At 37.7% G+C, this 25,251-nt stretch overlaps 1 protein-coding gene across 5 annotated transcripts in view; it reads left to right on the top strand.

The window, feature by feature from the left end:
- The window catches only part of ERBIN (erbb2 interacting protein), a 148,026-nt gene that overhangs the window by 71,399 nt on the left and 51,376 nt on the right, over positions 1–25,251 (top strand). For all 5 annotated transcript variants that reach the window (XM_072416344.1, XM_072416342.1, XM_072416343.1 and 2 more), the window contains one exon: positions 17,251–17,448. In XM_072416344.1, the coding sequence (XP_072272445.1) occupies positions 17,260–17,448 (189 nt within the window). In that variant the 5' untranslated portion in view covers positions 17,251–17,259. The remainder of the gene's footprint in view (positions 1–17,250; positions 17,449–25,251) is intronic.

Genomic DNA, 25,251 nt, shown 5'->3' with positions numbered 1-25,251 from the left:
AGGTAACCATTAAAAATTGATCCATTTAAGGTGTATTTTGCTAAGTGCTTTATATATAAAGATTCAATACAATACACAGAAAGGTATTTGGTATATTGAGTATTTTTATCATTCCAAGATTATTCATAAGCTTCATTTTGGGGTCTAAAAATCTGTGGTGTGGATTCCATGGCTAAATTTCAGTAAATTTGGACCCCCTGGATTGAATATCATATGTCCAAGCGATAGGACTACTCATTCACGACCCTGTGACCTCCCCATACTCGGCACCATTTTAAACCCTCAGACCCGCCCTGCCTGATGGCTGGTGACCTTTTGACCACCACCACCACTTTTTTCTATCCTCTCTTCTTTCTTGATACCTTTGGGGGTTTCATGGTCTTCCAACACTGTTTCAGTTTATTTTGCAACTCAGACCATGGAATTAATTCCCCGATTTAAGCTCAGGATAGGAGTATCAATAGCCTTTCCAAAACGCATGGTACCAGTACAGGCGGGTCCCACACTGGTCCACCTCCTCTGGTCCCAATCATCAGCTCCTAGCCACCAGCTATATCAAAGCATAAAAATTGTTGATACAAACAGGTTGCATTTTATTATGATAGTTCTCACACCCCCTTGTTTTTCTTTTATTCTCATTGTATTGTATCCTTTGTGATACTTAACTGTAACTAATGCTCTAACTGTACAAATAACCAAAAAGTCTGTGGTGCAGGGGAGTCAATCTGAGTCTACTTACCTTTAGAACCTGCCTACATTAGAACCTGAAAGGATCTGTTACATCCCAGTCTAGGAGAACATGACACACCTCAAAGGCCTATATAGAATATAGTGACTGGCCTGATTTCAGAACTGGAAACTTAGGCTGCGTACAAATGCCAAATGATTCCCGTTCGATAATCACCTCAGGGCTAGTCTGGTACAGCCCTCATCCAACGTCGTTCATGGATCCTGGTGGATGAAGGGGTGAGAGTGCAGCAGGGTGCCGCTCCGTCATTCTCACCTCTTTATAGAGCATAGTGGCGCTGTATGTACAGTGCTCGTTCATACATCTTTCATCTTTGGTCATTGGAAAGGATTGTGAAAGACCCTTTCCGACAACAAAATCTAACGTGTAGCCTAACTCATAGGGCATATGGTAGGGTTACCACGATGGTTAGGTTAAATCTTTGCAAAAAGTTACACAAACAAAATTAATTTTTTACGCAGATTTAAAGATATCGTAGTACATATATAAGAACAGAAATAGGCAATGTCATGAGCTCAACTTCACAAGAATCTACAGGGCACTTTAGGACCCATAAAACTTACTTAATAAGGAAAGTAAAAATGAATAGAATTTTTTTCAACACAAAGAAAGCTGTTACTACTGTAATGATGAACATGCAAATTGTCTGACAAGTGCACATTGCTGTAACCAGGAGTGTGATATTGGAGAATTGTGTTCTACTGTAATTTGCATATTACTATTTCTCTAAATGAAGAATAGTACAATGACAGACCCAGACAATGACATGCAGGTTATAATATACTTAAACATTATAATACTATTTATAAATATTATGCTTATTTGTTCTTTTGTACACAGAGGTTTGTATTGTACTGTTATTGTAAACTACATTTTAAGGACCTGCAAAGCATTACAATTTAATTACAGGGAGCAATGTCCCTTTATGTTTATTGTTGCTTTTGTTCCCTCTATACAGTGGTTGATTTTCTTCTTTTCTTACTCTACACAATGTGAATGCATCTTAGACTGATCTCAAATGTAGACCAATTTTCTCTGAAAGCATATTATTTGACTTTGGAGTCTGACAGCTTTACAGTAAATAAGCACCACACTTACTGTATGCCCACACAGGTTATATTTTTGAACATTAATGTGGACCAGGAAAATGTATATCGATTTATAAATTCTGTATTTGCCCGGCATTTTCAGGGTAAATTTTGGAGATGTTATATTCCCTTGTGGTCATTGGAGCATCAGTAGCTTGATGTGGAGCCTTGAGCTGGTTGGCGCTGTCTGTTTTATTTGTATGCTGGTGCCCAGTCTCTGGCACCGACCTAATTCACCTTGGGGAAAACTAGAATGTACAACACAGAAACACAAATGATTCCTAAGCTTGATGTCCACGGGTGACATTAGAGGGTAGAAATGCCTTTTCAGCTTCTTCTTACTCAGCGATGATATGTTCATTGGATTTATGCCAGCTTCCTCAAGATTCTTGCATACTTTTGGTTTTCCAGCAGTGGCTCTGACGCTTGCCAGAAAATCTGATAGTTTTTAGTATTTGAGGGAGGGGTAGAGGAACCCATTGAGGCTTTGGTGTTATAATCTTCCTGTACATACTTGTTGTGAAAGCTTTCGGTTGTATGGCAGTTTATTCATTAGGTGCCTCAATGTTGCCAGATATGAATGTTACACAAAAGCCGGCTTCAGGTATAATCGGTGAACTACAGATTCAAGCCAGAAATATGACTGCTGTGTAAAAACCAAAAAGCTTAATGAGTTAACTGTTTATCTCACCTTATTTATTTCAATGTAGTTAGGTGAATCAGGGTTGTAAATGATATTTGGTTGCAACTGTAGTTTATCTGTAGAATGTTCATCATCCCCTTGTATCTCATATATTGTATGAAGAAAAGGCCAGGTTTTCTGTTTTTCAATAGCGTAGGTTCGGGGGCCCTGCAATTGTACATATTTAACTAGACATTAGGTTTTACAGACAAATGTGAGATTGACAATTGCTCATGAAGCCTGTAATGTTTGTTCCAGCATACCTTCCAACATGAGTTAAAATCCTTTTCCATATTGAGCTTATATACCCATTGAAAATTGTCCACACTTCCAATTGGGTCAGGAGAGAAATGGCTTTACTACAATGAAAAAACAGTCAGTATTAAAATAACTGTAATACAGTGTGGAGGGATTACAATGTGTGTAGGATTTTTGTTGCTGTTGGTGAGACTTGCCTACTTCCGTATGGGTCACTGGAACAGGAAGTGAAGGTAGAACAAACCAAAAACCTAACAGGTGCTAACCCAATCTCCCTTATTCCTGCCCTCTGACAAGTTTTTATTAAAAAAAAAAACTTAAGTTTAGAGTTGTCATAGAAGCAAAAGGGGAGAGAGGAAATAATCTAATGTGATATTTGAATCAAATATTGTGGTGACAACTATCAAGATGGGAATTCCCTTCACTTCTGGTTGCTTCTCTAAATAGGATGTTAAAATCTCCTTAGTTGGACAACAATAAATAAACTTGTTGGGGAGTTTTACTTCTTCCCTAATCTATGCAAAAAAAATGGTTTATAAATACTTTAAGTAATGAAAAACAAGGGAATTTCACATCCTTTATTTGACTTGGGAGCATTTTATAAATGCTTCCTTTGACCTGTGGTCAACCATTTGTTTCAGTAAGTCACTCCCCGACTAACAAAGGTTAGGTTCTTCATTTCCTGAGATGTTGGTTGTACCAGTGAAAATAAATGTATATTGTCTTAATGATTGCCAAGGTATAGTCAGGTTGAGCTACTGTACTTTGTAAATTGTCCCATTGCATTTAAAGGCTGCTATGTGACACAGTCTAGTTTGGTCATTCTTAACATGGGAGAACAGTTAGGTCTTTGAGGAACCCTTGCTTTATCCACAGCTCACAGTACATTAATGCAGGGGTCAGTGGGAAGAATGATTTTTACATTACTGGCCAGTAGGAAGAATGCCATCCTTACAGATAGCCAAGAAAGTCATTGGTGTCACTTAAACTGACCTGAGAAGCAAAATTGCTAGAGGAACCACCAGCAACCACTGGAGGAACCTTGGTTGAGAAACACGAGTTTGTGTGCCAGTTTGTGCATGAAAGATTTTTCAGTTGATAGTTTGTCTGTAGCCAGCTTTATTGCTCAGTGCATAGTAAAAATGTTCAAAGTTTTTTTTTTGTTTTTTTTTTTTTGTTTTTTTTTAGCTCTTGTTCCTTATGTGAAAAGTAATTATTACTGTTATTGGAAGCAGTTGTTAACATGCTGTATGTTCATATTATCACAATCATTACAGACACTTTTAGGGCTTGTGTCAATAGGTAAATCACAAATTTATTTCAGGTGCATTCAGCCTGCATGTGAGATGCACCTTAGCTCATTACAATTTCATTGACAGGTGTATTTGATCTGCAGTTTACCTCCTCCTAAACTCTATCCAGAGGGTTCAGGTTTCTTCTGCATTCTCCTTGATTTGTATGGGGTAAGAAGCATTCGAACACAAACAAAAGCCAACAAACAGGCCATTATATCTTCACACATATGGAAATCCTACATCTACCCATAGATTTGTGGATTTTACCATTGGATTTGACGACCTCTCGATATCCTTGAACAACACAGCAGGTGCACAGATAAACTACTCCCATGGCAGAGAGAATATTATAACGGGAAGATCTCTGAACATTGAGTGTATCTAACTTTGAAAGTTAAAATTGGCATCATCTAAATTGGTTAATTTGCAATATCCATAATCTTGTTGGCAATTAAAAAAAGTAGTTTAGTTTGTTTTTCTGTAACTGTGTTGGTGTCGCTGTTTATGTAATAATCTCTGAGGCTCTGCAATCAACCCAGCATGAATGTTCATTTGTAAAGAGATTATAGTGTAATACTGCTTGCATTTGCACTGCTTTCATCAGCTATTGCTGGTTTTAAATGTCACCGTATTGATGGATTTTATTGTCCAGAGCTGAGATCCTAATTTAAGGCTTTTGTCTAGAGTTTTGGGCACTTCAATCCACTCTTTTCCTGATGTGTTTGTATGCTCTTTTAAAGCATAACTAGGTGTTCACTTATTGTTCCATTTTTATCTGAAGCTTTCAGACAGCAATAAATATCAATATATTGTACCGCTGTTGTGCCAAAATTCTAAAGGCTAATGCTGAATCCTTAAACAATGAACAGCTTCTGCCCCTCAGATAAATAACCCCTGGTGCCCTTTTTAGCTGTCTGTAAGAGAAGTATTCAACCTACTGACAAAGGTGTAAAGGGGCCTTTCTCTTACGGACTATCAGTATAAGGGCCGTTTCAGACCCCCAGTGAGCCACAGTGCTCACAGGGTCAACTATGGTCCAAACCTGGCTGCAGCCGATTGTGGAGCACAGTTCCCAAAACAAATTCCAGTTGTCCCTTGGGGATGTGGGCTGCAGCCATGTGCAAATCTGGATGCCTGCAGTGCAGTTTGCATAGCATCAGTTTACTGTGTACATAGGAAGCACTATTTTAGAATGTGGGTCTCAAAGGGCTTTGTGTTCAAGGTAATGTTATATATAGTTATTACTAGCAAGGGTTCCCTGAAATCAAAATGTTTTCTCTAATTTTAAAAAGGTTTAGAAAAGGTATAAGGTACTGTATATACTGGAAACCTTATTCTCATATTTAGTCCATAGGTAGAGAAACCCCTAGGTTAACATTACATTTTGAAATGCATTATTTTGGGGATTTTACTATGAATCTTCTGAATGAATTTTAATATTACTGGGGATTTTCCATTGACATTCTAAGCATACAATTTAGCCCATAAAAGCACCCACTGCTTAAAAGTAATAATATGTATGCATGATGTCAAATACATAAAAAAAACACCCTGTAGGTAGAACTGAAATTTGTTTTTCAGCTCCCATAGGGAATAAGTCTACCTATCATGTGCTACTGGGTTTGTTTTTGTGTAGCTGGCTGCTCAGCATGCCTAATCCCCATGGCAGAAAATGTCATTGCTTTCAGATTGGCAATGAAGCGGAGCCTGTAAATTTATTCCTAATCTAATACTTTCCCCAGGTCTGGACACCCCCGAGATCGCATGTGGCTGGAGGCTTCAGTGTCAACCAGCATTGTGAAATGGTTGAATCTAGAGTTATGGATTACATGCAAGTGAAAAGTTCAACTGGAATCAGAGGATTGCCATATGTGCAAATACAATCAGGCTATCTTACGTGTCTTTTAACCCTGCTTTGTTAATAAACTGGAATGCTCTCATTTCATTTGTATTCACTAATAGAGTGTGGTGTTGCTTTGTAGTCCTGGCTCAAACAATGAAGGTTGGGCAATGTTTTCTAACCTGTCTGGACTGAAAAGAAGATGCATGAAAAAAGAACTATCTCGCCCATTACTACAAATGGAAACTTCATAAGCAAGACAAAATATTGTCAAAGCTAGAAGAACAGCTGATAGAACCTTTTCACTGTTTTTTGTATTACATTAGTAGCTTGCTGATCGATTGGTTTTAATGTTTCAGGCTTTAGGACTGTCGGTCTGATTCTGGTTATATTACCTGATCACTGTTCTAGAACAAGCATGCAGTTAATAAAACAATTTAGTTCCCAAGTGAATTCAGCAATATCAGCAAACCAAGTACTGTAAGATAATAATTTTTGGGTTTTGATGGATCTGATCGTTTTGGATAGATCTGACATGGTGATAAATATCAGTTAAATGTTGTATCATGTGTAGGAATGATTGCACATCTAGTCTGAATTCCAAACATTTTTGAAGAAAACAATTTGCAGTGCAGAATATCGTGTGTGTGTGGTATTTTGTGAATTTTGTTGGTAAAATAGGTAGGGTTGGTCAAACACAAGTTGGCAGCAGATCTGTGTTCTAGGCCTTTAATGGCCTTAAAACCCAACATTTATAACTGATGGACAATCATTTCTTCTTTTTGTGCATTTCTAGATAGAAATGTGCAAGCCCCCTTCCTAAATGCATGTTTTCTTTGTGTTAAGTGCCATAATTATGTCCTATTTTCAGTGAAGAGACAAATCAACCTTTGACTGTAAATTGTCTGTGTGGCTATATAATAGTGGCTCGTGTGGCAGCATTATGAGAGGAAAGCTGTTAAATACCATTTTCTAGTTGGTTTCACATTTTTTGTTGCTGATGTTGACTTTAGAGGAGCTTTTGTGCTCGTTGTTTACTATGTGCGGTTTCCTCATTCTGGGGATGTAAGGGCTCCGAAATGCACTTCCATTCTCAAATGCCGTGGGTAAATCCCATTGTTTCTATTTTTATGACTTTGGCTTCAATACTCATTTCCAAGAAATACCCTCTGTAACATAATCATGGCTTGTTTTTACTATGCTATGTAAACCTCCCACTTGTGGGGACGCTGCTTATCTGATTAACAAAATAACTCCGACTTCTTCCTCATTTAAAACTGAGGAGGCCTCTTAGAGGAAGGGTTCATCTATTTGGAGAAGTGTGTGTGTGTGTGTATGTGTGTGTGTGTGTGTGTGTGTGTGTGTGTGTATATATATATATATATATATATATATATATATACACAGTTAACTGTACAAATACATAGCATGGTCAGTATATATTATCTACGCCTCATCGTTAAAATCATAACGTTTGTGTTTCCAAAATGTACCTATAATATATATATATATATATATATATATATATATATATATATATATATATAGATAACCTACACAATTCAGTTCTTACTATTTCCTTTCCTTATCTGTGGGCATTGTATTTTGTGGTGATAAAGGGGATAAATTCCCTGCTAGGTTTTATTTTGGCAATATTTGTCTCTTTGAGACTTCTCCTTGATTCTTGTCTATAGACAAATAGAGAAAGAAAGCCTTTCAAGGTGAAGGTCATTTTTTTTAAAGCCGTGGTCAGTACAACAGGCGTCCCTTTGGGAAAAAGTCTTTTTACCCGTTCCTGTTCTGTTTGAGCAGCAATGTTTTGAATTTCTTAGCAGTTTGTTTTGTGATACTCTCATCATGATGAATAGAGGGGTGAATCCTCCTAAAGGTGGCAAAGGCTGCAATTTATTCTGACGGGGTCTTCTCCAAATCAAAATGTTTAAATTTTTTTATACAATATATATATATATTTGATTCATTGGGATAGTGTAAACTGGAGCTTAAAGCAACAAATCTGACTTGTTACACTAAAAGTAATTTGATATACTGATGACAGCCGTACATCAACACTTGAGATACTGGAGAACTGGTCTTAAAAATAGATGAAATAAATTAAATAGTTATTGGTTAAAAAATAATCAGCATTACCTCTTGGTGCGTTATACATTTAAAACATGAATATTTCTTTTCTGATTTCTAACTTTAATATAACCTTTAGGCCTCATGTTAAACTTTAGGCAAAATTTCTACTACTAGGGCAATGGCGCCTACAGTGTTAAAGGGAAAAACCAGCAACAATATGATCACATTGTAAAAACATGTAATAAGAACTTTTGGCATCAAGTTACAATGTGTCAGTTTATTGGCATTTGAAAACTTCATATGAATTGAGGAATCTGGAGTATGCATTTATATGCCTTGCGTATTCTAGAGGAGGATGGAAGATAACGGCAGATAAGCGTAGTGTTTCTGGACATGTATCAAAGATGAAATGTCAGCAGTGGTGATGTATAACAGAGATTTGTGTCTGTTAATATCACCATTTGCTGATCTTATAAGCCAGATACCCTGATTAATTCCATGTCTGTGCCCATCCACCACTAAATATCTTCACTGATTTATGTACGAAGCCGTCCTCCTGTTCCTAGGATCAGAGGGTTTTTGTTCCTGGTTCTGATATTGCAGGGCCTAATTTAAAGTAATGTGTCTATATACAGGGACTGTTGGAGCTTTGAATGCACTGCAGTGCTCTCCCCAGTCCCTTTTTAGCTGGGTGCACCACTCAGCACTTTTCAGTAACCACCCGGCTGTTTTTAGGGTGGAGTTGGGTTGGGCGACACCCGCCTACAATTTTTCCCACCCAGCTTAAAAAAAAATCTGGGTTGCACACTGCACTGTAAGCTTTGTCTTTAAAAAACTAATTTGGAATAATGTTGTGCATTACAGTCAGTTTTGTGGAGCTATTTAGGAATTGGCAGCATATTCTCAAGATTGGACATGACTAATAGTAGAATGCCAACTACTTTTAATGCTGTGTGTGTCAGGGTTAAAACTTGTTATTATGGTGGAAAGAATGTATTGCATGAAGTTGTCCAAAGATTTTTAGCCTAAAGACAACTATAAACCATTAATGACATAAAACATGCCAAGCGTGCAGTAACTGGGTTCCTTCTGCATTTTAAAACTGAAGCACCTGTAATTATTACACAAGCGCTAATCATTTTCAGGCATTTAAAAGGGAATTGTAACTGCAGCAGAGCTGTTCAATTCTCACTACAGCCAGGATCCACAAATGTTTTTTTATTTTTGTAAAAGGCAGCAGTAAATTTAGTAAGTTATAATTTACAGAGACACTGAAAATTAATCTGTTTTTTTATCAAAATTCTGGCCTGTATGTGGCTAGGTGGAGTTAGCCAGCCCTGAACTAGGATATTCAGACTTTATAAGTTTTATAGCACCAGACGGGGCAATGAGTTTCTCCATTTTATATCATATACTGTATGTGCTTTTTGACATTCATTTATTCTTATTGTGTTATTTTTATTTATGGCAGTACTATGTAATAGGGTTATTGTGATACATTGCTGCTGTTCAAGCCCAAACAGAAATATAAATATGTGGTCATTTGGCAATAATTGTATCATGTTTTATCATTTCATTTTTCTCTATAACCATTCTAACATATCTCCAAATCATTTTACTTTTTCATGTCCACGAGCTAGAAAGATGTCTGATCATATTAAAGGCTAGGTCACACGCTGGCTTCTTGTATCTTTCGAAGGTTCCAGCAGCAAGTTATCTCTGCTTGATTTTCCATTTCTGACCTCCACCACAGCCATTATAAAACTAAGGGAGGGAAGTCTCACACCATCTGCTGCATCCTCAATAATACAAAATAAATTAATACTTGCAAGAATAATACCCCTCATAATAGTAGTGAGAGGATGTGATATGGGAAGATATGGAAAAGCAGGGTTATAGTTATAAAATCTCCAAAAAAAAAGGCCAAAGTGTTAAACAGCATGCATGCAAGTACTTAATACAGATTTTACGAGTATATTTAGCTTATATTTATGAAAAGGGTACATTGACAATAATATTATTATTTTTATTAAACAGGATTTATATATCGCCAGCATATTACACAGCGCTGTACAGTAAATAGGGGTTTCAAATGACAGACAGATACAAACAATGACACAGGGGGACCCTGCCCCAAAGAGCTTACAATCTAGGAGGTGATGAGATCAGTTTAAATCCTGTTTTTTATTATTAATAATATTAAAAATAAATATTATAGCACATGGTGCTGCAAGTGTGAATGAGCCTTGAATACATGAAAGTCATCAATCAAAGTGACCTATGTTTGGACCTTATTTTCTTTAAACATTTCTATACATCCCACGGTTTGTTAAAAGCTCAACATTCTATTCTCAGATATCTGTTTGCTTCCTAATGTTTTTGTTACCATATAGTTTAGCTTTATTGTTCTATAAATGGTAAGAATGACTTTTTTTTTTACTCGTAGCCACTTGTGCATCAAGTTTTGGATACTCGGTTCTGTGGTGAAATGTATTTATTATCTGTAAATTCCAGGACTTTGTGCATGAAGGTACTTGCAGTTTCCTCCATGGACAGGGCAACAGGAAAAGTCCCCAAAGGAATTAAAAAGGGACTTTCACCTAGATGTTTACCTATAAAAATCAGGAATTTGTACGACATGCGTACCTTTCCACGCAATATATCAAGAGTTTGCATTCTTCTGCACTTTTCATATGGTCTTATCTCCCCTAGTGCCAATGTTTTCATTACTACTGCCAGCTTTCTTCCTCATTCCTCTTCTGAGCATGGGCAGTATGTGGGACTAGCTGCACACACATGGTGTATGGTTGGCAAAATAAATCATTGCTGGAGCTGAAGGTACAAACTTGTCCGATATGGCAACATCACTCCCTACCAGAGTTGTAAGTGTGCATGTAAAGGATGTGCTGGCCTTACTCGGCATTATCACATTCTGTGCATGTGCACTCACTGCTCACTGCTTCACTGCCACATACTGTAGACAAAAGCTAATAAAGCTGCATTGCTTCTATTTTCTACAGTATTACAGTTTGGTTTTGATGTACCCCACTTCCAGTCCTTCCCATTCATAAGTCTGGGTCATATCTCCTTTTTAGCAGTGGTTTCTGGAGTGCTCTTTTGCAGGCAGTTTCAACTTAGCAACTACCTGTATTGTTTGAGTGTAATATCAGAGTATAAAATATTATTTATGTTTTTATGGGCCTTTAGATTCTCATGGGTATTAAGGAAACAATAACCTGTTTTTATTGTTTGACCAGGTTATTTCCAGAAAGCGTTCCCCTATCTGGATTTCTTACTTCTCTTTTTGCATTCTAAAGTTAGAAAAGTCTTTACAGTTAACCTTACAAGTACAATGCATGGTTAGTATATATTATCTACGCCTTTCCACTTTAAAATCATAACTTTTGTGTTTCCAAAATGTATGTTGTGTTTCCTTGCATCTGCATCACTGGGTGTATTTTTGGGTGGGGGCCTGGGGAATGCAAAGCACTCGGCTCCACTACAAGTATGTGTTCTTGCAAGATTTTAGCTGCAATTCTAAATTCTGTAGGATCTAACCAGTATGAACGTAATACCCAGTCTTGCCTATGCAACGATAAGGTATTATTATACCTTTTTTTTCTTTAAGTACATTTTGAAACTACAGTCATTGGGTTAGAGCCCAGATCAGTATAAGCGGACCATGCATTTTACTCCAGGTTCCTGTAATGTGATAGCAGGACTTTGTCAAGTATTCACTGGAGGTTCATTGTGAACGTTTTAAATGTCATACATGCTGTGTAAACAAACATTTAGGTAAAACATGATTAATCCTGTTTTCTTTATGTCAAGGTCAGACCTAAAACTGAAGAGTTGGTTATGTCTGCAATTTCCCACCTGCTGCAAATGAAAGATTTCCTTGTACTAAAATACAATATACGCTTTGTACTGAAGGTTTGCTGATACGTGTCTCAAAAAGGTGAAAATAAAGATGGGATATTTTTGTAAAAAGGAGCTGTTGAGATGAAGAACCAGGTTTACCCAATTGGGAGTACTGCAACTAGTATGCAGTTGCTGCACACTGTATGCCAAGTCTCGGTAGCACCATGTTTTTGGAAAATGTCGCTTAATACAATTCAGAATATTAAGGATTCCCTTTAGACCTATGAACTATCATTAAAAAAACTTGTCAAAGTCATCCAAGAACTTGCAGGGAAAAGTACAGAAAATAGAATGTTTATGCGCCACATTTTTTGCAGCATTTCTTACATTTTTTTTTTTATTTAGTAACGTGTGCCAGAAAAATACACAGCCCCTTCCCTTCTTCTGGGAGTGTTTAATTACTGCCTATGCTGGCCCAATTCTCCAATCCTCCCTTCACCTCCCTACATAACTTCTTATGTAGCTGATTCTATAGTAAACAATTACAAACGGCAGTAATGCATGTAAAAAATCATGTTTTACTGTACCCTCAAGATCTCACAATAATATGCACTAAAAGAAGGTCTGTCTGGCTTTTGATGAAGCTGTATTGAACCTTCCATTGTTTTTACTGAACGAAGCAGCTCATAGTAAAAGGTTGCATTCATGACAGGACCACCATCAGAAATGTTTATTTTATTTTGATTTGTGTGTTATCCATATTGAAAGGCCCTCGCAAATGCATATATTAATAAGTTACATAGAAATAGCACATAACTTACCTTTCCGGGAGCTTGTGTCTTGTCTGTGCGGTGTATTTGTTCCTCCTCTGCACAATCTGGTTGTTCCCCGTGGCTCGTATAACCACAGACCAGCAGAAAGAACCCTGGGTGTAGTAGGGCAACATTTACTTGACCCTTGTGCCCAATGCTGGGAACAGTGGACCAAGCTTTTTAGCGAGTAGGTGTATTTGTGTACATATATGTGTGTGTATATTTCATTCTGAAGGATTTGTCCCCCTTTTATGACCTCAGATTTCGTTTGACTTAATCCTCAGAATCCAGCGTCAGTACTAGTACCACTCACGGTCATGCCTATTCCTATGATGCTGCCACAGGTAGATGCTACCATGAAGCTTCTCCAGCGTTTTCTACAAGTGGGAACCTAGCATAATTATTCTTGAACGCAACTTATTTTAAAGATGATAGATCCTGTCCCTGAGTCAAACAACATGTTTATACCATGCAGCCAGTTGGAGGCTTTTTTTGTTTTGTTTATTTAAATCCAACATGCTTTGTTTACTTACAATCAGTGATATTGTACATATGCTATGTCTTTATACGCGAGAATAACAAGCTGTTTAAGTTGCTTACAGTAGTGACTTGATTTATTGATTTACTTCTGTATGGCATAGGTTTAATATGTATGGTAAGGCAAAATACATTTCTAAAAAATAAACATCACCCTTATGTATAGAAGAAAGCAGAAAATGCAATTATTTTATTTTGTATTACGTGCTGGATAGCAAAGCCTACATTTTGCATTGTGAGCTGTACTGAAATAGATTTGGAAATGGGAAATCGGCTGTGTAGAAAATGTCCAGATGTTATCCATTGCTGACTTTGGGTCTGATAAACTCCTGGTTGCTATTATATATATATATATATATATATATAATATATATATATATATATTTATATAAAAATACAGTGTTCTACCCAGCCCATTTTGGGGCGCATCAACCGGCACTTTTCAGTAACCACCCGGCTGTTTTTGGTGTGTGTGTGTGTGTGTGTGTGTGTGTGTGTGTGTATATATGTGTATATATATGTGTGTGTGTGTATATATGTGTATATATATATATATGTGTGTGTGTATATATGTATGTGTGTGTATATATATATATATATATATATATATATATATATATATATATATACACACACACACGGTGTTCTCCCCAGTAACTACTGTCTAAATGGGAAGTCCCCTTCACCTTTGAGAAGTTTTTTGTTAGCCATTTTCTTTAGCATTGATATAAATGTGAAATCATTGTGGCATTGCCTGCCTTTATGCTGCAGATGCTTCTTAGCCCCATCTAATAATTGTTGAAACGTTTATATTTGTAACTGCATTAGATAATATAGTTATGCTCCATCTCTACCACAGTCCTCATTTTCTTCATCTGTGTCTGTAAGCCTTTAGTGCAAGAGAGGGCATAACTATGCCAAGGCTGAGCTAAACTTTACATCCACTGGAGGATTGTGGGTACGTCTTTTTTTGAAGCAGGGTCTCTGTTTCAATTTGCTAGCTTATCACCACTCTCGGCAGGCTGTTAAATGCTTTTCTTCTGACAGTGCCAAGTAGTAACTGAGTTTGCACTATACAAGACATCCCGTTCCATGGTTCCTGTTGTTCATACTATGCACGATTCACCGTCCATCTGGCTCTTCTAACAAGGATCAGATACAGAGGTGGCTTTTACTTGTTCAGGGAAGAAAATAAAGAGACTCATGCATTGTCAGGGTTTGGTTTCTGGCTTTCATTACCGTGGATCTTGTGCTGCAGATGGGAGTTGTTAGAATAGGGAATGGTGTCTTTGGGATTGATTTAAAGGGAAATTTTCAATATTTCCAATATTTTCAATAAATACATTATGATTTTTTTTTAACATGTAAATAAAATACATTTTTGCATTTTGTTTTACCTTGCTATGAAACTGATATTTTTATTGCTGTCTGTACTTTTGGGTTCCGTTGTCTTTCTCGCTTCACCCCTATTTTCTCGCATGAACATCATGCAATAGCAAGTGAGAGAAGATCTTCCCAATAGGTGAAAAGGACAAATACATGAAGCCTTTGCAAAACAAAAAAAGGTTAGGCTTTATTTTTTGGGTTGCATATGCAGATTTTAAATTTGAATACCAATGAGTTTCACTGGCATATTCTAGCTTAATTAAAGTATAGAGTGTCTTTACATCACCCAAAGTTGTTCAGTAATCTATTCCACCAGTCATCAAATTACTTTCCGGAGCAATCGCTGTAATTCTGAATGAGGCAGATACAGTGGGGTACCTCCAAGTCCTCCTCTCCCTTATCCTACTGTCCTGGAAATGATTACTAGCGTTCCCTGAAACATAGTTGATGGCCTCTACACTAAACTCTAGACAGAGCTCTCAGTGGCCCAGTGCAGATATCTGGCTCTATCTTAATAACTGTTAAGTTTTGAGACCAGCCGCATAGGAAGTGTATTGTTTTTGGTCAACCCCTAGGGTTTCCATGTGCCTTAAATTTTCATTGCTCAAAATAGTTGTTTGTAATAATCTTTTGCGAAAATATAGTGTGTGTACAGGTCTCCTATGCCATCATTAAGAAGGTTGTTGGTGATCTAATATGTTGGCCATCTGCTAACTACTACCTTTGGTATACTTTTATATAACCACGCAATGTGACAATTCGCGCTTATTCCCTGTCCACCTCTCTCCATAGAACAGAGCGTGCTGTTTATCAGAGAACCAAGCACCCCATCTGTAAGGCCGTCATTCCTAAAATGTCACCCTAAACTATCATCAAACATCATTTCAGGCAACAGTGTACTAGGCATTACATTTGTATTGAGTATTAATAGTACAACACAACCACCTTGCACCTCTGCATAGCATGGTATAGACACTGTGTTTGTAATGAACCCTTATGACTGCCTCATATACATATTAAATTCAAATTATAGATGGAGACATGGTTTTTAGAATTTATTAAACTGCTTATTAAGACGATATACTTTTTACATGCAATCATTTATGCATCAAATTGTATAAATTAATTTGCTGATGTCCATGTTTAATAGGGAGCTCATGACTGAATGATGTGCCGAAGATTCCAAACAGAAGGATGTATAATTGGCTTACTTTGTATTTATTCATATATCCTCCCCCATGATATATGTTGTGTATGTAGGAGTGCCTGGAATAGTTTTTGCACTTCATTTAGTACGTTTTACATTAACATCACCATGACTACAAATTTATTGTGATGATGCCGCTGATTCAATCCAGGATATCCTGGGAGCAGTTTTATAGACTCTGCTGTGCAAAACTTCAACAGAGTATTGAGTCCTCATACAGGTTTACTGCTTGCTTTGCAGAGTATTCCACTGTTTATTAGCTTTGCTTATTCAGTTCTGTGAACACAACCTTTAGTAATTGTCAGGGTTTATAGACCGGATCCTTGTTTAGAGTATGTACATCTACATTTCAGCAATCCTAACAGTAACATTGGGATATGGGAATCTCTTTGATCACCTGAAATTATTATAAATTTATACCTTTTATGTTGTCCATAGTGCAACTCTATCCAAACTATTTGGCTTTTCGTTCATGCATTTTTGCTTGTAAAAGCAGACGGACCTAGCTAATAGCAGTTCTTTGCATGTCAGGACTTTAGGTGCTAAAACGTGCTCAGCTAACAATGTTGTTGATAGGCCATCACCTCGCTCTGGTATGGAACTGTTGACTAGCAGATTGTCAGAAAACAATGCTGGGTTTAGTGCCAGCTTGGGCATAAGTCCTACTTTCAGTCATAACTTCATATCCAGGGTTTCACAGGGATGTGGGAATTGATGTGTAGCCCACTACATGAAGTCATTACAGTGTGCTTACATTTCATAAAAAAATAATAATAATGTAGCTGGTGAATGGACCATAGATTTTGGGAACAAAAATTTCACATACTTTCAGTAACTAGTCAAAATGCCAGGCTAAATTAGAACTGGTAAAGCTCCGGCACTTCTTGGAAGTGTTCAATCTTGCCCACTCACTTAGCTACTACCATACACACATACCCCATTCCCATCTGAACAGCCTGGCATGTAGACATAGGGACAAGGGTGGCTTCTCTGGTACCAGGCCTTTATCGCTGCTGGCAGCTGGTTATCTTAAAAAGGTACTTTAAATATATATATATATATATATATATATATATATATATATATATATATATATATATATATATATATATATATATATATTTTTTTNTTTTTTTTTTTTTTTTTAGGTAACAAAATTAGGTAACTTCTCCAGCCAATGAGTGGTTAAAGTGTGCATGATAATAATACTATAATAGGAAGCATATCCATGGAATCCTACCACATCGAAACTCGTCTAGCTGGATTTTCATGTATGAGCTACTTGCGGTTTAATAGGTATTAACAATGTGTATAGGGAAGACAAGGAATATTACTTGCTAAGCAGTGATGGGAATCTTGTATCCTAAAAAATTCCAGTGGCGGCAAGACCTATTCGAATGGGTTCTAATACCTGAGTGAGTTTAACACTGACTTTTTTTTTTCTTTTTAACCAGTGCCTGAAAATGACTGCGAAGAGAAACCTGTTTGTGCGGCTGGTGCCGTGCCGGTGTTTGCGGGGAGAGGAAGAAACTGTGACCTCGCTTGACTACTCTCACTGCAGCCTGGAACAGGTGCCGAAAGAGATTTTCACATTTGAGAAAACCTTGGAGGAACTTTATTTGGATGCCAACCAGATTGAAGAACTTCCCAAGGTACCACTTTTACTGTACAGGCTTCATATTTTCCGTGACACTGATGACAAGCAGCCTTTTCTCCTGGGTGTCTTCCAGCTGTGCTTTATAGGCATTAGCTCACGTCGCTGCTCCAGCTTTCTTGGCAGAACCCTGTGCCAGCCACTCACTTAAAGCCCAGCTCCATCTCATGAGCACAACGTTTAGCCAGGGAGTTCCTTATACTTCCAAAACCCTCATTTAGCTGACACCCAATTACATTTATTCTACAGAAGATGCTTATTTTATTTATTTTTTAGCCATCAGTGCCATCAAAAGCTGATGTAATTTCACACTGATACCCTCCCATGTTTATATACTGCAGGAGTCACACACTCTTGACTTGTTTAAAGAATAAGTGCACTTTTCCAACACATTTAGAGATCCATTTACTCTATCTAACATTGAGTGTATCTTTGGTAAAGAGGTCTCCTAAGGTCTGGTGATTGTTTTTAGTTTCCTGACTTTAGGCAATGTCTTCCAGGTGATGCATAACAGGGTTGTTGGCTATATTCTTCTTAACTCTGAGGTAGTTTTTATGCTGTTGCACTCTTCAAATGGGCCTGATTTATTTAAGCTCTCCAAGGCTGGAGTAGATACACTTTCATCAGTGAAGCTGGATGATCCCGCAAACTTGGAATGGATCAGGTCCTGGATTCAAAGCATTTGCTAGCAAATAGCAAATGACTTGGAAGAAATCCATTCCCAGCTGCTGGATCACCCAGCTTCACTGATGAAAGTGTAGTGCATTGTAAAATTTTAGTGTTTTAAGTACAAAAAATATTAAGGATTGTTACAACAAACATAAAAGTATCTCCTTACATTGGTGGTTATTAGGAGGAATGCCGCCTTTACTGACAGCTAAAGAGCTCATTAGGGGCTGACTCTCCTAATCCGGTTATTAAATAGGAGGTTGTTCTGCAACTCTGAACACCTAGCAACATTTTGGGGAATCCTAGGGTTACACAGAAACCTGGTTGAAAATGGCAAATGCAGATTAACGTAGCCAATTAGCAAATATAAAACTTTACTTTGCTTCCCCTTTCCTTTGACTTTCATTTCTAATGTTTTGAGCTACTTTACATTCACAACTATTCAGTTGAGGAAGAAAAGTAACACAGATAGAAGCAAAAAAAGCTCATGTACATGTTTCTTAAAGGTTTTACTACCCGAAGAACTGTGTCCCTCCATTGGATTTCTACAAAACCTTAACAGTTATGGAAAACTAGGCTCTGGAAAAGCAAGTTGGCCAGATGTCTGAAATTTCAGTGTTCAGCTTCAGCACTCTCCCAAGTAGTAATTAGAGAGGAGGAAAGGGGCGATTGTTGCATTAATGTCGATTGACCTAGCAGCCTACCACAAAATGCCTAATGCCCTGTTGTCTTCTTGGTATCCTAAAATCATTTTATGCAGTGCACCAAACTCCCTGAAAAGTGTTTGCCTAATGACCTTATTTTATTAGCAGTTAAGAAAGCTTGCTTGGTGGCTACTGTGTACCCCATTGCAAAGCAAAGTGCTGCTGCTTCTGCTTTTCATCATTAACTAAACAATAAAGTTTTTATGCCCAGACTGTCACTTTCAGTCACTTATATAATCTTGCAGACAATGGGACATTCATGCAATCATTTCCATTAGCTGTCTGATGTCTTTTATCAGCTTGAGGGTAGCTATGAATGACTGATATTTACAACTGAAGCTTGCAATTTCAAGCCTTGTCTGAGAATTTGAGACCACCATCACTACTTAATGATGAGTGTTTTTCATTAGTCCTAGGTTTGTGTTCTATATCATGGAAATATTTGTAGCTTTTTGCACCAGACTGGCCTAAGAGGACAAATATCAAAGTTCCATACACCATCATCATTAAATCAATATCTCAGCATGTTCAGGTGCTCAGTTGTGGTCATTTAATATGATCATATCATAATACCCCTTAATGTAAATGGATGCTTTCTTTTTTTTTTTTTTCAAGGCTGATTGTTCTCCTATTTTATTTTTTTCTTCTGCATAGAAGAATTTGTTAAACAATATGTCAGGTAGTAGAATTAAAATTGCTAATTTGTCTTGTTAAATTAAACCTATACCGAGAGAAACATGTAGTCTGCCATTGCAGACTGTCCTTTTCTGGCTGATCCAGTGGCAGCAGTTTCTGGGTCATTGACCTGCACACCAGGAGTTCTGACTTTTCTGACTGCGATATTGTTCTTAGTCACTGATTCAGACAGTAGTGAAGCTAATGTCAACCTGGCAGCAAATATTTGGGGTAGGAGGTGAAAAATTGAGTCCTAGGAGAGTAGGGAGTTAAAATAGTCAGTAGCTGTTACTCTCCAAGTAGGAATTTGTAAGATTTTCTTGTGGTGTATGATGGTTCTTCAAATTCTTGGCAGTGGATTCTGTTCTGTGTAGTTTAGTCCTATAATGGGCAAAGTGTGTATGTTTTTATGATTTGGGTAACTGATATCTACAATGTACCTCTTTCCTGACAGTATAATGATTTCAGGCAGTGTTATGCCCTAATCTCTAATTAAAAAGAAAATGCATATTAGAGGCTTCAGCAGATGGTCCCAATATACGTTTTACAGCTTTATTTTCATTTTGGAGTTGAGGGTACTCTTTAATTTCAGACATTTATATGTTCAGCCTTAATTTATTGGCTTGGTGGCCTATGTTGTCTTTAAAAACATCTGATCCATAATATAAATAAAAAAGTTGTCCAGAGATGATATGAAACTCCATGGCATTATATGAAACCTGGACTGATCTTGGACACATCCTGATGGTGGAAGACATAAGGTGGTCTGACTTGCTCTGCTGGGCAGGTGACATAATTGGTTATTATTGAATTTTATATATCAATTCTTACTTTTCATGATGCTAACCAAAATATGGAGTTTAAAAGACAGAATGAACTTCCAAATGCTTAGTAAGATGTTTTTCTTTTAGGTAAGCTTTTTTACCTAACAAAAATATAGGTAGCTTAATTTAGTGGCAAAGGTGACCATTCTTGTCCTCTCAATTATGTTGAATTAACCTCCTGTCATAAGATATCTTTTAGGTTTTAGAGGTGTTGTGTTATATTTTTAGGAGATGTCTTCCAAAACAGTGTGATCAATGGTGGGAGAATTTAGAGGTTCTAGTATAGAAGGTTCTGAAAAAGACAGATTTATTCTAAGCTTTAGCCAGTTTAACTTATCTGGTGCTTTGAAGCTTGCATGCTTATGAGGAATTGTGGATATAGGAGGAAACAAGAATCTGGGAGTAATTAAAAAAATGAATTCATTTAAAAAATCTATAATAGCTGAATTTACCAATGGCAACCAGCAGTGCAAAGCCTGTAACATTGGCAGCAAGCTGATGTTATGCTGAGAGTCTGCCTGACGGCTCTGGTTTGCTTTTCAAATGTTATGCTGCCAATCTGTGTGGAGCAAAATATTTGTCCAGCTGATTAATTAATATGCACATAATATAAAAATCACAGGATAAAAAAATGTAATCCAATGTTGGCAGATGAAGACACCGTACAGTATTTTCTCAATGCAATTGCTACATGTGCATGATCAAATTATTTATTTAAGGTTGAGCAGCTTGATCTAAAAGCTGGTCTAGAATCAGACAGTTTCTTACACAGTGTGAACATTTTCTAAGGAATAATATAAAAGTCTCACTAGGAAAGCTGTAATCATTTGTAAGGTTGAAGTGGGTCTTTGGTCTCCAATTTTGGAAGTGAATTTTAAGCATGTAACGTTCTGATGCAGCAGAGATGCCAGTGTTTTCCTTTTGTCTTTCACAGGGAGAAAACCTGACATACCTTAAATAATGGACAGGAATATCAAGTGATAAAGGCAGCTCCTGAGATTAGAAAGTTAATGATTGTATTATCTTAAGTATGTCCAAGATACATGTACAGCTTGACAGACGGGCCCAGTGTTTACGGGCTTTTCATGCAACAAAGAGCCACAGCCGTGCCGCACAACAATCGGCTGGGGAGGCCAACACTCAGGAAGCAATGACATCATGGGACGTCTGTTTGCCAGGCTTGCCGAGGCCGATAGAGTGTTGGCCCAGTATGTTTCATTAACAGTAGTTCTAGCAGCTGAGGAGATCTGCTGATGTATGGGCAGCATAGTCATTCTAGCTCTCAGGAAGCTCCAACGTTCTCAGGAAACAATGGCAGTTTGTCAGACATCTGAGGACTGAAAGGTTGAAGCCACTGTTTAGGGCTTGTGTCGGAAGGTACAAACTCCATTGAATGTGGTAACTCAATTTATTTATCATGACAGTTTTACTTTAATGTAAACCTGTGCTTTCAATTGAAAAACAAAAAAAATGATAACTGTATAGTAGGCTGCCAGAAGTGCCTGCCATTTTTTCCCATGGTGCTCACATTCACTTACCCGTTGAAAATTGGTATTTACATAGACCCACACATGCTTCCCTTTTACCTATGTTGGAGATCTAGATCATATTAATGGGTTACTCAGGCACCTAGCATTGTAATGTGGAATATAGGAGGGATGGGTGCTTGTGTGTCCCCCTTATCTGGAAGATTGAGTTTTTAAGGCTGCTCCACTGACACACACAAGTTAGGTAGTTGGGCATTCTAAAATTAGAAGAGAACCTAAGTAGGGCCTGTGTTGAAGGGCTTTAATCGACAAATTGCCAGGGGCTTTTGACATCCATTTGCAGTGCTTTAGAGATCGCTAAGAATTCATTACAGGTGTTATTTACCTTTGTTTGGTCGGTTTTAGTACTTTTAAATGTTCATAGTCTTTTATCGAGAGAGAAGCAGTTCTGAATAGTATAACAACCTGTAATCACTGGCCTTCCAAGAAGAGGTTACAGAGTGCTTTCTTAAAAGAGGGTACAGGTTTACTTTAACACTGAACTCCACCAAAATCTCGGCAAAAGTCAAGAAAAAGAAAATGCAGCCCTTGACTCCAATGGGGCATATTGCTCCTCATTACTTACCCCTAATTTGAGCATGAGGTAGGTAAGGGGGTCACCTGAACATAAACAAACCTTTGACGTTTAAAAAAAATCCCCACAGTGGTTTCAAACCTTTCCAACTTAAAAAAAAAAAAAAAAAAAAAAAAAAAAAATCCTGTTTCCTGGCTCTGTCACCATTGGACAACTTCCCATCACTTTCTGTTCTTTTAACCCCATCTAAGTGGAACATCAAAAAAGAGAAATCTCTCCTACAGGATAACAAGTGTGCACACAAAGTAAAGGTGCGTACACACTTCCAATTTTTATCGTTCCAATCGAACGACGAACGATCGATTGGGGATCGATTGGGCAAAAAATCGTTCGTAAAAAAGTAACCAACGACGCCGACGAACGAGGAAAGTCGCTGGAAATGAACGACCGGACCGACGGATCGGATTGGACGACGATCGTTGAACATCGTTCGTGTGTACGGTCGTTCGTTGATCGTCCATGTTCAGAGCATGCGTGATGAACGAACGTCCGTTCACTTTCCTGTTGTGCACATAGTTCCTCTATCGCTCAAACGATCGTATCTATTGTGTGTACAATATCTACGAACGATCGTGTCGTTAACTCTATGTGCAGGATCGGTGCTATACGATCGTTCATATATATCGTGCATGAACGTTCGTCGTTCGTTTTCCAACGATAATAATTGGAAGTGTGTATGTAGCTTAAGGGAGAACCTGAGATAGAGGTTACATCAGTATGTCATCTGCAAAACAAATACAGCTGCAGATTACAACCATGCACTGATTTTCTTCACAGAAGCTGTAGCAGAGAACAGTTTTTATTTTTTTTTGGATGAAAAAACCCTTACAAAACAAATATGCAAAAAGGTACTGTTTTTAGAATAGCAAATTCATTCTGGTAACATCTTGGAAGAAGATTTGTGCTGAAGGTTTTTGCACTTTTCAAGTTCAGCTCAGCACGTTTTCTCAGATTCCTAACTATCAGCAAAACACTGCACTTACCTGTTTCTATAACTGCACAATATACACGGAATGCTGAATCATACAGACTTTTTTAATGTACTCTTTGTTCTTCTTTGGTTTGTGACCTAGATTTCTTCAAGCCGGGTCAGTGATACTTCTAGATCTTGGTTTCAAGTAGCTTTTGCTGTATTTTTTTTTACTCTTTTATATAACATTACATAAATGCCTTTGAAAGGGTATCATATTTTTTGGTTCACCTGTTACGTTCAGGTGTCTGTTTTTTTTTTTTTGTGATTAGTGGAACTTCAATTATAGTTTATTTTGAAATCTCTTTAAGGGATGGTCTTGAGGCTTTGGAGAGTGTTATATATTCGGTTTTGAAAGTGGAGCCATTGCCTAAATCCACAAAGTAGTGGTAATTTTAGGGTAGAACAGACCTGTGCAAAATCAAACTGTGATGGCTCTGTCCAGGGACTAGCACTGGTTATAGGTACCTGACATGTGTTGTGTCCACAGATGTCAATTGCAGACATGACATACATCACTCTAAAGCAATGGTCGCCAACCTTTCTGACAGCAGGGCCCGATAATATAGAACAAAATTTTGCCATGGCCCGGTATATGTACAGTTTACACTGCTCTGCTATTGTCATCACACTAACTGAGAATAGCAGAGTAGTATAAGAGAGCCGGTGTGCTGTCAGGTGGCAGAGCTGCTGGGAATGGCAGAGAATTATTAGCCTTACAAACATTGCTCTGCCATTCTCAGCAGCTCCTGTGTGAGCAGTGTGAGGAGAAGCACCTGTGCTCCCGCTGGTTGCACTCCTGCTGTCACACTGTCACTAGCTTTGGAGTAGTGTAAGGAGGGCTGCGGCAGAGCTACCGCTGCTTGTGCCTCTGCCTCCTGTCCAGCCACAGACGGGAACCTCTGCTCTGAAGAATTCTGGGAAGGTTTCACAGAATAGGATAATAATTACTTTTTAAAAAAAAAAGCCAAAACATTATATACCACTGCAAATTAATAGGGGTTGTAGATGACAAACTGCATGTTTGATACAAAGACTCCAAAGAAGACCCTTCCCAAAAGAGCTTACAATCCAAGAGCTTGTAACAGGCTATATTACTGCTCCAGGATACTCCTCTGATCTAGGCTGCATGGAATACATGAAAATTAGAAAGGCAAACAAAAGGGAATGTATGATTTTGGCTCCCTCGCTGTTTTTCCTGGATAGTATTAAAGTTCATCCATTGTTCAGTAATACTATTTGCATAGTTGCTTACTGTATTTTGAGTTTAAAGTCAGCCTGTACTTTGCTCACACTGGAAAACAAAATTGTTTTACTTTGCTGTAATGTGTTTATAAAAAAAAAAATGCCTCGTGGTTCTGATATAACAGGTACTTCCATCATGGAGGGGACATATGCGTTATCCTATGTGCAGGCATGGTCCACTGCAAACACTATTAGGCAGTCATTCCAATGCAATGATATGCAGCCAACACTGTAATGAGCGCATGTAGACAGGAAGTGGCTGGAAATGACTAGAAGACATCAGTAACACCGAGACAGGGAATAACAAGAGTAGGAAGGGGTTGAGACCCTCTGTCTAGTTTTTATTGCTGTCTGTGTCCTTATTTGGGAGAGGTGACTGTCGACACCACAAAAAGTAAATGCAAATTAAAAATGTTGGAGTGCTCCGTAGAACAAGAGTAAAAATCTTCCAATGGCAATATCTGTTTAGGAACAATCATTAATAGATTTTCTTTCACTTTTGTGTCTCTAAAACAGGAGTTGGAGGATAATTTCCCAAAGGTTTATATTACCAGCAAAAAATAAGGGCTTTGAACCTCTTTCAACTCCCACAA

The sequence above is a fragment of the Pyxicephalus adspersus genome, chromosome 6, assembly GCF_032062135.1.
Source record: "Pyxicephalus adspersus chromosome 6, UCB_Pads_2.0, whole genome shotgun sequence".
NCBI lineage: Eukaryota > Metazoa > Chordata > Amphibia > Anura > Pyxicephalidae > Pyxicephalus > Pyxicephalus adspersus.
This window is presented reverse-complemented; position numbering and strand designations above follow the sequence as displayed.